The following is a 14,686-nucleotide window of genomic DNA, read 5'->3' on the forward strand; positions in this document are numbered from 1 at the left end:
CGAGAATTATTAGACGGGGGAGGCGCGTCCGTTGGGATTTACAACCGTCTCCCCTCCTGCGGGAAACCGCGCGCGACGCACCTGTTTAAAGAAAGCGACCCCTCCCACCTGTCCTCGTGCCGCTCCGCCGGGGTTCAAGGGCTCCCATTGGCAGGCGGCCGCCGTCAATCTTTGTGAGGCGTCACGCGAAAAAAGCAGCCGGCGCAAACTCAGACGGCCGAGTGCGGCAGATGCGCGTGTGCCACACGGGTGAGAAGGCGTGGCGCGGCTTCGTGTTCTCCCCCCTCTGTACAAGAGAAGGAAGCCTTATATCCCCCCACCCACCTCCGTCCTAGGCGGTAGGAACCTGCCTGGGCGACAAGGTTGGCAGGTGGTAATGTGAGGGGGTTCAAGCAATTCCTGCCCTGCCGCCGTCGGCGCTGAGCTCCTTTCCCTTTTGCCTCCTCACTCCCCGTCACGGTTTCTCAAGGGAAGGGCAAGCGGTCGTTCGTGAGGGCTTGGGGAAAGGGCCCACGGAAGGGCGGGAAGGGCGAGGGCCAGCGGAGACATTCACACGAGCTGGGCGAAGCGACGGGCTCAATTCGAACAGTTTCGAAAGCAGGCCGTAGAAACGGCCTTTCTCCATTTTCTCGCCTTTCCGGAAACAGAACCGAGGGAACCCCGGGGTTTAAAGCAAACCACCCCGAGAAAGAGCCGAGGAGAAAATGGAAAGGCGGCGTAGAAACGGGAACGGCAGGCGAGCCGGCCTTGCCGTACTCTCTCCCGCGGATGCGGCCTGTAGGCCCTGCGTCTGATCCTTTGCACCCCTGTTCTTGGTTAAGATTGGTCCCCCTGCCCATAAGGTATTGGGAAGCGGGGTAGGGGGAGCCGGCCGGTAGGCCGAAAGCCTGAGGTCCAAACTTCCCGGAAGTTTTGCCGCTCCACGTTGGCCGACTTAGACTTACGCAGCCCAGAAGTCTCGATTTGGCCATATCAGCGGCACGTGGGCCGCCTTAGGATCTTGCCCCAGAAATGCCTGGTTTTTGAGTTTCTGTTGGGGTTGATGCCAGCATTAGCTCCTGTTCGCGGGAGCATCAGGGACCTGGGTAGCGGTGGAGGCTCTCCGAGAAACCACCACACCCAAATCTTGAAAATACTGTGTTCAAAAGAGGAGGCTTTGGGCGCCCTCCTAGTAAAAGAAAACAAACGCCGTCTCTATAGAAAAGTCAAAAGGTGGTCTTGAGTTTCATATTAGAAGCCATGGGGTTAGCGCTCCTCCCCTATCAAGTAAGTAAGTAAGTAAGTAAGTAAGTAAGTAAGTAAGTAAGTAAGTAAGTAAGTAAGTAAGTAAATAAATAAATAAATGTAACTGAGGACCTGACACCCCCCCCATGCCCATGTTAGAAGCACTACTAAAATTGTGAATGTGTGCACCAGGAGTCTAGAAATCTTTGATAGTACGTTCTTTGTTAAAATTCGGCAAATGGGGGTGGGGGGGGGGTAGAAAAATTTCTAGTGCAGCATATTTCTCGTGGAAATGCTCCATTTTCTGTGCTTGGCACAAGGGGCTCACCAGTATCTCTAGGAAGGCTATGAGGTTTGGATCTCTGAGAGCACCAATAAAATACACTGTTTAATAAAATGAATTGTTCAGTTCAGTGCCGTAATTACGGTATTCCTTCAAACAGAGTAAGGAAAGTGCATGCTACTGAGTTGTCATGTTTTACAATATTTACAGGTATTTCAACAAAAACAATTTTCAAGTAAACATTTGAATCAGTTTGAATATATATTTTTTAATTGCAATGTGCATTTCCCCCCTTCCTAATAAGAGACATTAATTGACTTGCTTTGGGGGGAAAGGTTTTTATATAGCATGCAGAATTGAGCGATATTATGTATAATAAATGTAAGTCAAACATTCTAAATTGGATCCTTGTTGAAAACCTGCATATTAAATCTCTTGTTTTAATATGGAACAGACTTTCTTGGGAGGTGGTGGACTCTCCTTCATTAGAGGTTTTTGGCACAGGTCAGATGACCATCTGTCATGGATGCTTTAGTAGAGATTCCTACATTGTAGGGGGTTGGGCTAGGTGACTTCAGGGTACCTTCTAACTCTACAATTTCAGAGAATCTATACTCAGCAATATGTATGCACTGGGAATCCTGGCTTATAACAACAACAACAAAAAGGTTAGTTGCAAACAAGCCAACTTCAAAGCTGGTTAGTTTGAGCAGAGATCTTTTGAAATAAAAAGTAAGCTCACCAAGTACTCCTTGCCACATGAGAAGGGAAGGGGACTACTTAACCCAACACTTTGTCTTACCAGAAAATATGGTTATTTGCATTAACAACAGAAATTGAAATAATTTCTAGATGAAAGAGGGAGGATCACGTTTGAAATAAACAAGAATTACTGAGTCCATTTAGCAGTTTATAAAAGCATTTTCAGAAGCTGGCAGTTTATTGCACATGCACATTTATTTAAAGTAATTCTGCTTATGCACTAATAAAGCTAAAACACTGTAAACACTTTAAACATTTTGTTTCACTTTGCTAGTTTATATTATATTCATACAGTGTTTTGGGGTTCAGGAATAGACTGCATAATAAAACCATACAGCATGTATTAAAATCTACATTAAAAATTGATACGTAACTTAAAACATGATCCTGGAAATTAGCAAGCATATATAGATATATCATGAATTTTCTTTGAAATATATCAGGCTACTTAAACATGTAACTGCTTTTCAATAAAGGTTTTTCAATAATAAGATCTTAACATGAAATAAGAAATTGTGCTTTCTGTTTAAGCAACACTATGCACATTCTATCAGTTTGCAGAAGACGTTACAGCAATGAATGAAGAACACACAGATGTAACGAATGGGTGCAGTAAAGTCAGAACTGGTACTCAGAATGAGGCTGCCTTATTGGCTCTTATGGAAAAGACTGGCTACAACATGGTTCAAGAAAATGGACAACGAAAATTTGGTGGACCTCCACCAGGTAAGAAAGCAAACCTGTGTATTTTGAGAATGTTAAGCTTTGGAGTGGGAGTCAGGGAACAGAATTTGAATTAATACGTGTAATGTAGGTCAATTTAACATTGACTGAGAACTCTGTAGTTAGTTTTTCCAAAGAGCGCAGATCCTTTTTGTGCTTAATGTTACAGGAAACTACACTTTCTATAATTTGACCTATCCCATCTTAAGATAAAGTAACTGGATTCAAGTTGGTTTATTCCTGCTTGTTAGACTAGGCTATAATTCTGACCATATTTTGCAGTAAATTCAGTTGAAATCACTAACTAGCAGGGTGGGGTAGGGGAATAGAGCTATTAAACTATTTTCAAACTCCATTAATAAAACAGATATTTTACCCCATCTATTTATCATACAGGAAACAACAAATTAGAAATTTCCTAATGTGTTAAGATGTGTATGTTAAAGTTCTTATTGGCAATGTATCTTGTCTCATAGCATTTGTAATAATGTGCTGAACAATTTTTTTAAGGTTGGGAAGGTCCACCACCACCTCGAGGCTGTGAAGTTTTTGTAGGGAAAATTCCCCGTGATATGTATGAAGATGAACTAGTTCCTGTTTTTGAAAGAGCTGGGAAGATCTATGAATTTAGACTGATGATGGAATTTAGTGGTGAGAATCGTGGATATGCATTTGTAATGTATACAACCAAAGAAGAAGCTCAGCTTGCCATTAGGATCCTTAATAATTATGAGATCCGTCCTGGAAAATTTATTGGTGTTTGTGTAAGTTTGGATAACTGCAGACTATTTATTGGAGCTATCCCCAAAGAAAAGAAGAAAGAGGAGATCTTAGATGAAATGAAAAAAGTTACAGAAGGTGTAGTAGATGTTATTGTTTATCCAAGTGCAACTGACAAGACAAAGAATCGTGGTTTTGCATTCGTAGAATATGAATCCCACAGAGCTGCAGCTATGGCACGAAGAAAATTGATTCCTGGTAAATCTTTGTTTTTCATATAAAGCACTTCATTCCTAGAAATGGACTTCACTAAGAGCTAACCTTGATGAGATAGTGGCAGGTTCTTGTTCCCTAGCCATGTAGAAAGCAGGGAGTGGTGAATCTGATTAAGAACAAAATGGGCAGCACATAGGTGAGGAATGCTAAATTATCCCTCGGCTACAGTTTACCTTGAAGCCTGTGTTCAAGTCCTTTTCTCCCACACACTTGTTCTTAAAATTGAACCACCATTTCATACCTGATAGAGTCAATTTGGGTTTTTATTATACTGATCTGCCATCACAGCTAGTTCAGCCCTAACATACTGAAGTGAGAAATGAGGAAATGACAATGAGCCTTCTTACATAAAGCAAATTTGTGTTTTTCCTGTGTAGCTGAGAGTTGATTTTTGGCTCTCTTCTGATTTGGTTCCCTGCAAATCAACCACAATGCCCTATCCCACATTGCTTATGACAGCCACCAACCATTTGGAAAGGCTTTTGGGGGTTGTGGGGTGAAGGGAGAAGTAGATGAACATTCTTAGGTAACTATGGAAAATGTTAAAAATTGATGCATTTTCATTTCATTTTTCTTTCATAGGAACATTCCAGTTGTGGGGCCATACTATTCAGGTTGATTGGGCAGACCCAGAAAAAGAGGTTGATGAAGAAACCATGCAGAGAGTCAAAGTATTATATGTTAGAAACTTGATGATCTCGACTACGGAAGAAACAATTAAGGCTGAATTTAACAAATTTAAACCAGGAGCTGTTGAGCGTGTAAAGAAACTTCGAGATTATGCTTTTGTTCATTTTTTCAACCGAGATGATGCAGTTGCTGCTATGTCAGTAATGAATGGGAAATGCATTGATGGAGCTAGCATTGAGGTAACACTGGCCAAGCCAGTAAACAAAGAGAGTACCTGGAGACAACATCTGAATGGACAAATTAGTCCCAGTTCTGAAAACCTCCTTGTCTTTGCAAACAAAGAAGATGGTCACCAAAAATCTCTACCGAAGCCAGCCAGTCTCCCAATTCGACTTAATGGACAGCACAGTCCAAGTCCTCCTGAAATTGAAAGGTGTACTTACCCATTTTTTCCTGGAACAAAGCTTACTCCAATTAGCATGTACTCATTAAAATCTAGTCATTTTAGTTCTGCAGCAATGCAGTTAGATTATTACTGCAACAAAAATAACTGGGCTCCTCCAGAATATTACTTGTATTCAACTACAAGTCAAGATGGAAAGGTTCTACTAGTGTACAAGATTGTTATTCCTACTGTTGCAAATGGATCCCAAAGTTATTTTATGCCAGACAAACTCTGCACAACAGTAGAAGATGCAAAAGAATTAGCAGCACAGTTTGCACTGCTACACTTGGGTAAGTTCTTAAAACTTTTATTAGTGTTGTGGTGGTTCTTGGTGTTCATTATTTTAGCAGAATGAATAATTAATCTAAAGCAAATAAGACTTCATAGTAGCCCCTGGTGATTAGTAATCAAGCTCTATGGAAAAGCCTGCATTTTATACTCCAGAGATACTTTAGAATCTTTTACATACACCAAGGGATGTAGAGACTTTGTACTTTTTGCCTCAGAATTCACCTGTCAGATACTCAGTTTCATCTTTTTAACTGTCAAGCAGCAGCATGCTAGAGAACAAGAATACATTTAATCTTCAGTGTAAATCTGACTTTCTTTGTTGTTTTGGACCATGTTCATCTGGGATCTTTGCCTTTAAGATTGAGGCTTCTAGTTTTATTGAAAAGGCAGTGGCAGTTAATTTTCATTTCAATCACATACTTGCGTTGGGGGGGATTGCAGAAAAAAAATGATACAGTAAAGTTGTTTTGAGGATGGAGTTACACATGTGCGTTAACTTTTCTCAGGGCTTTGGGAGGCATTTACTGTCCTTAGAGATGTGTTTGTCAAGCACCAGCATGTGGCCCTCAGAAGGCGATACAGCTCTTGCACTTGAAAAAGTTTCCCACTTCTGGTTTTTTAAGCTATGAGTGGTAAAATATTTTCCCAAACCTCTTCACCTTTTCTAAGCTCTTTTTATAAGCAAATAGTCACTGTTTGCAAAAGCTACCCACTTCCTTTGTGAAAAGGACTAATTTATAGTTGATAAGGCCTTAGAGGTTGTAAAGTAAAGGGTTTGTGAAAACTCAACCAGGAAAAGATAAAGCATGATTGAGGTCACATCTGCAGGAGAAAGTGCTATGATTAATGTTACAAATCAGAAGACATGTCGGGTGGGTTATGAATTAAATTATTATTGCCCAGCACTGTGTGTATATGCAGTTTTGCATGAGTTGATTGTATGTAAGTGCGAGGATGCCTGTACAACATTTATAATCTGAGGGAAGTCTCAGGCAAAGTCAGCTGCCAGTTTGGATTTTTTTCAGTTGATTATACTTAGTTCTACCTTACTTGTTTCTTGAGTACCGTACTTATTACTGCTCTGAGTTACCTTTTCCTCCAAACCCATTCCTTTTGTATTATTCTTGGGTCCAGTCTTGCATAGCAGTAGCCTCCCAATTGACTTGCCTGGTGTGACTTTTACATGACTGAAGTATTGTACTGTACAATATGGTCTGGCTGGTGAGGTTTGGTACTGCTCTCCCTGCCGACTTCTCATAAACAGCAGTTCTAAGAAAGTGAATATCCTAATTCTTAGTGCTCAGGCTACACATTCTGTTGGATATTTTCTACTCTTGTATTACAGGGGTTACTATAATATAATCTTCAGAATCCCTATCAGGATTATATGCCTAATCTCTATTGCATTGTCTACTTCCTGCCAACTCAAAGTTCAGGTTAACTTTTATCAATATAAAAGCTGGTATTTGAGAATTTTCAGCACAGTAGCCATAATAAACACTCCCACTACCTTTTCTCAATCTAAAATTGAAAACTTTACAGATGATCTGTTTCTTGAAAACATCCTATTTGATATGCCCCATTGATAATATTTTGCTGCTATCCAAAATCCAGAATTGTACCTGAAGCCCTCAAGAGGAAATAGGTCAAATCAATATGGCTAACCTGATCCAAAACACCCACCCACCCCACTCACACACAAAAACAAAGATCACCACAGCCAATCACAAACAAACAACCACACCCTAGGCCAACCCCAACCTCTCTCACCACCAAAGGAACACAAGTGAACAGCACAAGAAACGCTGACACCAAACCCTACATACATTAAGCATAACAGAAACATCTCCACCCGACCCCACCCCCACCCATCTTCCCTCCCTCCACCCCTTCTCTCTCTCTCTCTCTCTCTCTCTCTCTCTCTCTCTCTCTCTCTCTCTCTCTTCCCTGTAATGTCTCAACAAATGAAACGGATTTGTAAAAATGTTACATGGAAGAAATATGAGAGACATTACACTTACTACTGTAAAACAAGAAAATCTTTAATAATAAAAAAGAGGAAATAGGTAAAGTAAGACTAAAGGCATAATAATACATTAGTGTTTGTATAGCACTGCCAATTATTCAAATTGCTTCATGTGCATTATCTAGTTGTAATATCTACAACTAGATATTTGCAAGGCTTGCAAGGCAAGTCATTATTTTCCTCCATTTTTGGAGATATGTGGGGACTCAGAGAGGGAGAGAGGGTCTTGGTTAAGGCTACCTAGTCAGCTCATGACTGAGGTTAGATTTGAACTAAATTGTACCTCTATTTTCATCACTACTCTTTATTACTTTTCATATTCACATATAAGTCATAGTTATATGTGAGACTTGAATGATCTTCAGTAAGGATGGGTCAATCAGTCAATTATGGGTTCTTCCAAGTTTCTCATTTTCAGTATTCCACATTTCCACATCAGTTTGCAATTAAAATAACAATCCACATGAAAATTCATCAGAATTTAGTGTGTATTTTTCATAATATACTCAGATTTGTATGCAGTGTTGCATAATATACACCAGACTTGGCCCTCCAGCTGTTTTGGAACTACAGTTCCCATCATCCCTGGCCACTGGTCCTGTTTGCTGTGGTTGATAGTTGTAGTCCCAAAACAGCTGGAGGGCTGAGTTTGGGGATGCCTGATATACACATTTGGCAGAACAGTTTCCCCTAATAGTATGCATTGTACATTGTTTCCACTAATATATGCATTTTTATGCATACTTTACTCCAGTACATGCATTTATTTACACATTACTTGGCTAGAAAACTGAATTGAAAAATTAGAAGAATTTTTGAGGTTGTTTTGGTTCTTGTATTGGTTTGGGAAGTGTGAATCAAATGCAAACTGTATTGAAATCTGTGACTAAACTTGTGTCAGTTTACAGTAAACATTTCATTTTCCTTCCATTTTCCACTTTGTCTTAAACATTTTGTTCATCATTTTAAAGAAAATATTTCATCATCCAGATTTTTCCAATTTTTCAGAAAAAAAGCTTTGAGGGGAAAAGGGGCCTTTAAAAAACATACTATGTTCCCTCCCTCCCCGGGGCCTTTACATTGCTGATTGTTTATTAGAGAAAGGAACCAGCCTTCCACTTCACACAACAGGATAACAACAACAAATCTAACATAGCTAGAGGTTGAGAGATTTTTCAAACAGTATAAAGTTGTACTTACCATTCAGCTTTTGCAGTTAAGTACTAATAACATTAGATTACTGAAAAATGTTAATGTTTGGAAACACAATTTAAAATGTTATTATCAGATGCTGAGAAGGGAGCTATCAAAGAATTGTCAGTTATTGGAAGATATGAAAACCAACTTTAAATTATCTGTATTAAAATGTAAGAAGATCATGGGTTATACTGCCTCAGTGGACATGTGAAAGTTTATAGGAGAGAGAAATAGTAAACATTTTTCCTGTGCCAATGTACCTGAAAATAAATACAAAGTAACAGATAGGTTTCCTTGTATAAAAGGGATTTTTTGTTTGTTTGGCAACTATGTCCTTTACTAAAACCAATGGGAGTCTGATCAAGTTCATAATCGGCAATTTAGATCTTGTTATTTTAGTATATGTTATACAAATCTATACCCTGTGACTTCAACGTACTAAGGAAACCTCTAGATTGCTTTTAGTTTGAAATGAAGAGCTCAGTACTTCTGGAACTTATGCCTTGAGATCAGCACTGCAACAGCATACTATTCTTGCGTTCTTAGCTGGCATATTTGTGAAGGTGTATTTTGCAATGCCAACACAACATTGTACTGCATAATGAATTTTGCGGCGGTTTTTGATGAAGGACTTGGTGCCCTTTTTCTTAAGGTGTGTGCTAGTACAGGAGGATTGGGGGTTGTTAATCATAACTTCAGTGTGCGGAAGATCAGTGCCCTAAAGTGAGTTGAGTACTAAAAAGTTACACGTACATAACAAACTGAAAATGCATAGTCCAGTTAATTAAGTTCCAGAATTCCATACACTTTTGTTAGGGTTAACATCACCTTGAAGATTGTTACATTCTGTCTCCACTGCTTGCAGAAAGGGTACATAACATCCCCAGTCTGGACCTGTGTAGGAAAATTTGGAGAAAGTAAGCAGGTAAGTAACTTGATTGAAGGGGAAAAAAAATGGGCCAAATTCACTCCTGGTTAAACGCTTGGATTTCCCCCCGGAATGAAATTGCCATTTGCAGAGAAATAACTTGTGCTTCGGTTATTGCACTTCTAATTTGAATGTTGCATGTAACTTCAGTAATTAATCCCCAATAGTAAAAAGTCACAAATTCTCCTCCATTGTAAAGAGTGATCAGGGTATATATTTAACTATTGGCAGAAATAATATGAAAATATGTAAATACAATATTTTTTCTGGCACAAGAAATTTCTGTGTGACAAAAATCATACTTAAATGAGCCTTTCTCTGAGAATTATGACCTTAAATTGCATATAAACTAATTGATGTTTTAATACTATTTTTTCTGTCCCCCCACACCATCCACTGATATTAAAATGTCTTCTACTATTCATAAAGTTTTATTTATTGTGACTCCTTTTGCTTCTTTTTTGTCTCACCCCCCAAATGCTGATTTTACTGTCACACTAAATTCTTTCCCTTTTCATTTCACATTTTTATCTAGATTATGGCAGAAGCTTATGCATATTATTCATGTTTAGCACCTAGTATATTATTAGTATGCCTATAAATAATGTTGATGACGTAGTGCCTGTGTTTTGGTTCATTGAGCTTTAAAATATATGTTGAAAAATAAATGGCAAGGTTTATGAAGTCCAAGGAATGAAGTTGGTCTGAACCTGTGTACTCTACTTTAACTGGAGGGCTGCAAATTAAATCATTTCTAACCCCCCCATGCCCCATGCCTCCCCCCCCCTAAAAAATCCTGCCTAGTTCAGGAGACTAGATATGCTAGTCTACTATAGCAAAACAAGCCATGATATTTATGGCACTTTAAAAGACTTAAAACAAAGTTATTGTCCATGTAGGTTTTAAGAACTATAGTATAGCATTTACATTTTCCTAATAATACAGCTATGTACTTGTTTTTATTTTGAACCAATATGTAACTCTGCCAAGTTATCTAGTACAGTGGTTCACAAGCTTTTTGGTACAGCAGCCCACAAGTTCACATTTCCTTGCTGTGGTGATCTATAGCTTCATTGTCATGTGAATTTTGTATCTTAGGTCTTTGACAGCCATCAGCTTTGTGCATTTTAATGGCAAGTTTGCCTATTTTATAACCAACAACTTGAGGCACCCAAAGACAAATTTACTTAACACTCCAATTAATGTGCAGTTTGTTGAAATATTTATAGTATAGTACGGATTCCATTCGATTTCCAAGGTACGACTGTACTTACAAAGTGATTCTCAGTTTTGTTTATGGGAATGTCAGAACACCCACCATCTGGATTGCAGGATATTGCTTCAAAAGCTACAAAAATTATTCTATAAACATATGGTTACATAAACAGTGTAGGGCCCCATCTGTACTATATGTTTAAAGCAGTATTATATCACTTGGCTTCCCCCATGTAATCCAGGAAACTGTTTGTTATGGGTGCTGAGAATTGTTAGAAATCCTTGTTCCCCTATAGAGCTACAATTCCCCAAGTGGATTAACAACCCAGGGATCTCTGGGCATTGTAGTTCTGTGCAGGGGAATGGGTTTTCCTAACAACTCACAGCACTCTTAACAAACAACAGTTCTTGGGGGGAACTGAACTTTGGGGGAAGCCATGAGTGTGAAAGGACGTGGGTTGCACTGTGGTCTAAACCACTGAGCCTCTTGGGCTTGCCGATCAGAAGGTTGGTGGTTTGAATCCCCGCGATGGGGTGAGCTCCCGTTGCTCGGTCCCAGCTCCTGCCAACCTAGCAGTTTGAAAGCACACCAAAAAAGTGCAAGTAGATAAATCTGGTGGGAAGGTAAACAGCGTTTCCGTGTGCTGCTCTGGCTTCCAGAAGTGGCTTAGTCATGCTGGCTACATGACCCGTAAAAACTGTCTGTGGACAAACGTGGGCTCCCTCAGCCTGTAAAGTGAGATGAGCGCTGCAACCCCAGAGTTGTCTGCGACTGGACTTAACTGTCAGGGGTCCTTTACCTTTACCTTTTATGAGTGTGAAAGTGATGTACGTAATACTACTTTAAATATATAGTGTAGTTATAATGAACTATAAATATTTTTATTCTATTCATGATAAAGTCCATTTTAGCAAGTACAGTAATAGTGGCAGTGTATGCACACATTGTGGCCTGATCTGCCATCATCTGCCAGGGAGCAGTTTCCAAGCATTAAAATGTAAGACTTGAGCCTTTCTCTTTGTCAACATAGCATTCCAATATGCCAATGAAGCAAAAAGTTGTAAGAGGTGTTCATTATTTCAGTTAAGGATTAAAAGTAAAAAATTATTATTTGGGGTTTACTTATAAACTCCACTTGCACAGGCATTGCGAGTTGCAACCCATAGGCTGGGAAACACTGTTTTAGAATATAATCTGTTGGCTAAAACCAAGAGTAGCTTCATCCTGTTCCTTTTACGGTGTTGAGAAAATAATGTGGCTTTTTTTGGCTTGTATTATCTTAGAAGGCATAACTGAGTGGGAAAATTAAGAATTTTTGTTGGTCAGTCATAAAGTAGAAATTTAATTTGTTACTACAGTGGTGCCCCGCAAGACGAATGCCTCGCAAGACAGAAAACCCGCTAGACGAAAGGGTTTTCCGTTTTTGAGTTGCTTCGCAAGACAAATTCCCTATGGGCTTGCTTCGCAAGACGAAAATGTCTTGCGAGTCTTGCCATTTTCCCCCCCGCTCCCCCCCTTTTTCTAAGCCGCTAAGCCGCTAATAGCCTTTTAGCAGCTCAGCCGCTAAGCCTTTAATAGCCGCTAAACCGCTAATAGCGCTAAGCCGCTAATGGGGTTGCTTCGCAAGACGAAAAAACCGCTAGACGAAGAGAATCGCGGAACGGATTCTTTTCGTTTTGCGAGGCACCACTGTAAACAGTATTGAATTTTAAGATGCACATGCTGGGAAATTATTTATAGATGTGTTTTTAGCTGTTTTCCTTTGAAAAGCTTGTTGCAGTTCTGCAAATTATTATTAATGTATTTGCGCAGCAGCAATAATACTTAAATTGTTAAGAGATGTAGGTGTATACCAAGATGCATGGTAGTTAAATATTGGCTAATTGATGTGATAAAAAGTACTGCCACTTTATTTTTCTCTGAAACTGACATATTTCTAACTTGTAGATTGAGTCTTAAAGGCAAAGATTTAAAACTTGCTAAGGTTGGACTCTTGGAAACCCATTATTTAAAACACTTCAGTGTGGCAGCATGATAACTCTGTTTCTGCAAAATTAAAGATGCAACTGATATCTAGAAATGAAATTTCTGTTAGGCAGGGGCTAATTAGACATTATATGCAACTATGTGAATAAAGCACTGAAGGCTTTCTTACTAGTAAAATACTCTTTTGAAAGGAAGCATCTCTGTTCCAAATCTGATTCCATGTGTGTTTAATCTTCAGAATGAGTTTCTGATCCTTCAGGAGGAAAGATGCTGATAATTGGGAGTGGAGAAGGGCAGAGGGAGGGCTAAATCCTTTCCACTCCATGTGCCCACCCAATCCCAACAAACAGCTTAAAGATTTTATTCTAAAAGGCTTGCAGGGTTTCTTTATATGAATTTGCATATAATGTTTAATTAGACCCTAGGTGCCCAGTATTCGTAGCTACTAGGAACAAAATTTCTGAGCCATCTCTTAGTGTAACAAGATTTGCAGTTCAGTATCATCCATCTTCATGAAATGAAATGTATAGACAGTTGTTTAGCTGAAGGACAAAGCATGTAAGCTCCTGTCTCCATGTGACAGTCAATCAAATTTCTTTTACCTCCACCGTGCCATGGGTTATGCGCTGGACAAGTTGTAATGCTGTACCAGGCTACTAGATGGCACCACAAAGTCTTCATTGGGGACATCCAGGGAGGTAGCCATTGTTTCTCCTGATAGCTCATTTTGTATAAGCAAGACAAGCGCTCTCTCTGTATGGCCCTGTCATACTTTGTTTTAGAGAGCTTTGGCTCAAAGTAGCCCATGTGTATAGGTAGTCTTCAGTTCTGTTGGTGAGCATCAAGGTTTTGAGTGAGGAATGTGTAGGTTGCATGGAAATCTTCGGTAAAAGGCGAACGATACCTGTTTGCATAGTCTAGATTTGCAGAAAACTAAAACAGTGACCATTGTTTTATTTCTTAACTTTTGTTGCTTAATTAAACCTCTGTTGTACATTCAAACTTAACTCAGATTATTATTGTTTTTTTACAGACTACAATTTCCGGCGAAGTTCAGTAAATAACATTTCTCCAGTTAGCGCTACTCTCTCTTCTGGAACAACCAGCATGTTACCATATGCATCCAGACCGTATTCTTATCCAAGCTACCCTTTGTCACCAACAATTCCACTTGCTAATAGCAACCATGTTGGACAGCGTCTGTATATTTCCAATCAGGCCTCATTCTTTTGAAAAAAAAAAGAAGAGAAAAAGCTGGATGAAAATGGAATACGTTTTATTTTATTTTAAATCTAGAGTGTAGTTTTAGTTTTAATCGGGTCCACGCAATTAGTTTTGGTGAGTTAACTTTATCCATTTTACAGATTGCTTATAAATTTACTGAATTTGTGTGAAGATAAAGTTTCAAACGTGTTTTTGTTTGGCAAGAGTGGGATTCTTTCAAACGTGACATAGTATTTCATGCCTTGTCTAATTGTAGGTAAGGGAATCCAAGTAATATTTTTTTTAAGTAATTACTTTGCTGAATGGTAGCATTAACATATTTTAAGTGCCTACAAATGTTGGTTATAATCTTGTTACCAAGGATCACACTTCTTTTCTTTTCTCTTGGAGATGGGAAACATTATTTAGTTAAAAAGCAAAGTATTATGTAAGAAGGAAATGATACATATGAGAGATTTATTTTTGTAGAAAAACAAAAACAAACTTAACTCCAAGTGAATGCCTCCAAATTTGACTTCACACAAATTACTTATATACTATTGTGGTCCTTGTAAATCCCTTTGCATTTTAGTTGCATCATAAATATTTGTTTTATTAATGAAACAAATTATTTTGTGTTAATTTATCCAATGTTTACATTGTTAAGCATTATTTGTTAAAGGTACTGTTCTATTTGCATGTTGTCATGTTTTTAATGTTTATATCATGTGTTTAATTCCATACTTGAATGCAGACATTTTGACATTAAATTCTTG

General features: G+C 38.9%; 1 protein-coding gene across 8 annotated transcripts; it reads left to right on the forward strand.

Annotated features, from left to right (window-relative positions):
* RBM46 (RNA binding motif protein 46) lies at positions 1-14,430 on the forward strand. Of its 8 annotated transcripts, XM_077934116.1 has the most exons (6): positions 4-249; positions 2,801-2,995; positions 3,503-3,970; positions 4,571-5,353; positions 9,443-9,502; positions 13,741-13,847. In XM_077934116.1, the coding sequence occupies exons 1-5, from the start codon at positions 231-233 to the stop codon at positions 9,496-9,498; spliced, it is 1,521 nt and encodes a 506-aa protein (XP_077790242.1). In that variant the 5' UTR covers positions 4-230; the 3' UTR covers positions 9,499-9,502; positions 13,741-13,847. The 8 variants fall into 8 exon arrangements, with proteins under 8 accessions (XP_028601021.2, XP_028601017.1, XP_077790242.1 ...); XM_028745188.2 differs by lacking the exon at positions 9,443-9,502 and having other exon boundaries at positions 1-249; positions 13,741-14,430; XM_028745184.2 differs by lacking the exon at positions 9,443-9,502 and having other exon boundaries at positions 3-249; positions 2,824-2,995; positions 13,741-14,430.
* Positions 14,431-14,686: the final 256 nt, after the last annotated feature.

This window comes from Podarcis muralis, chromosome 9 (assembly GCF_964188315.1).
Source record: "Podarcis muralis chromosome 9, rPodMur119.hap1.1, whole genome shotgun sequence".
Classification (NCBI taxonomy): domain Eukaryota; kingdom Metazoa; phylum Chordata; class Lepidosauria; order Squamata; family Lacertidae; genus Podarcis; species Podarcis muralis.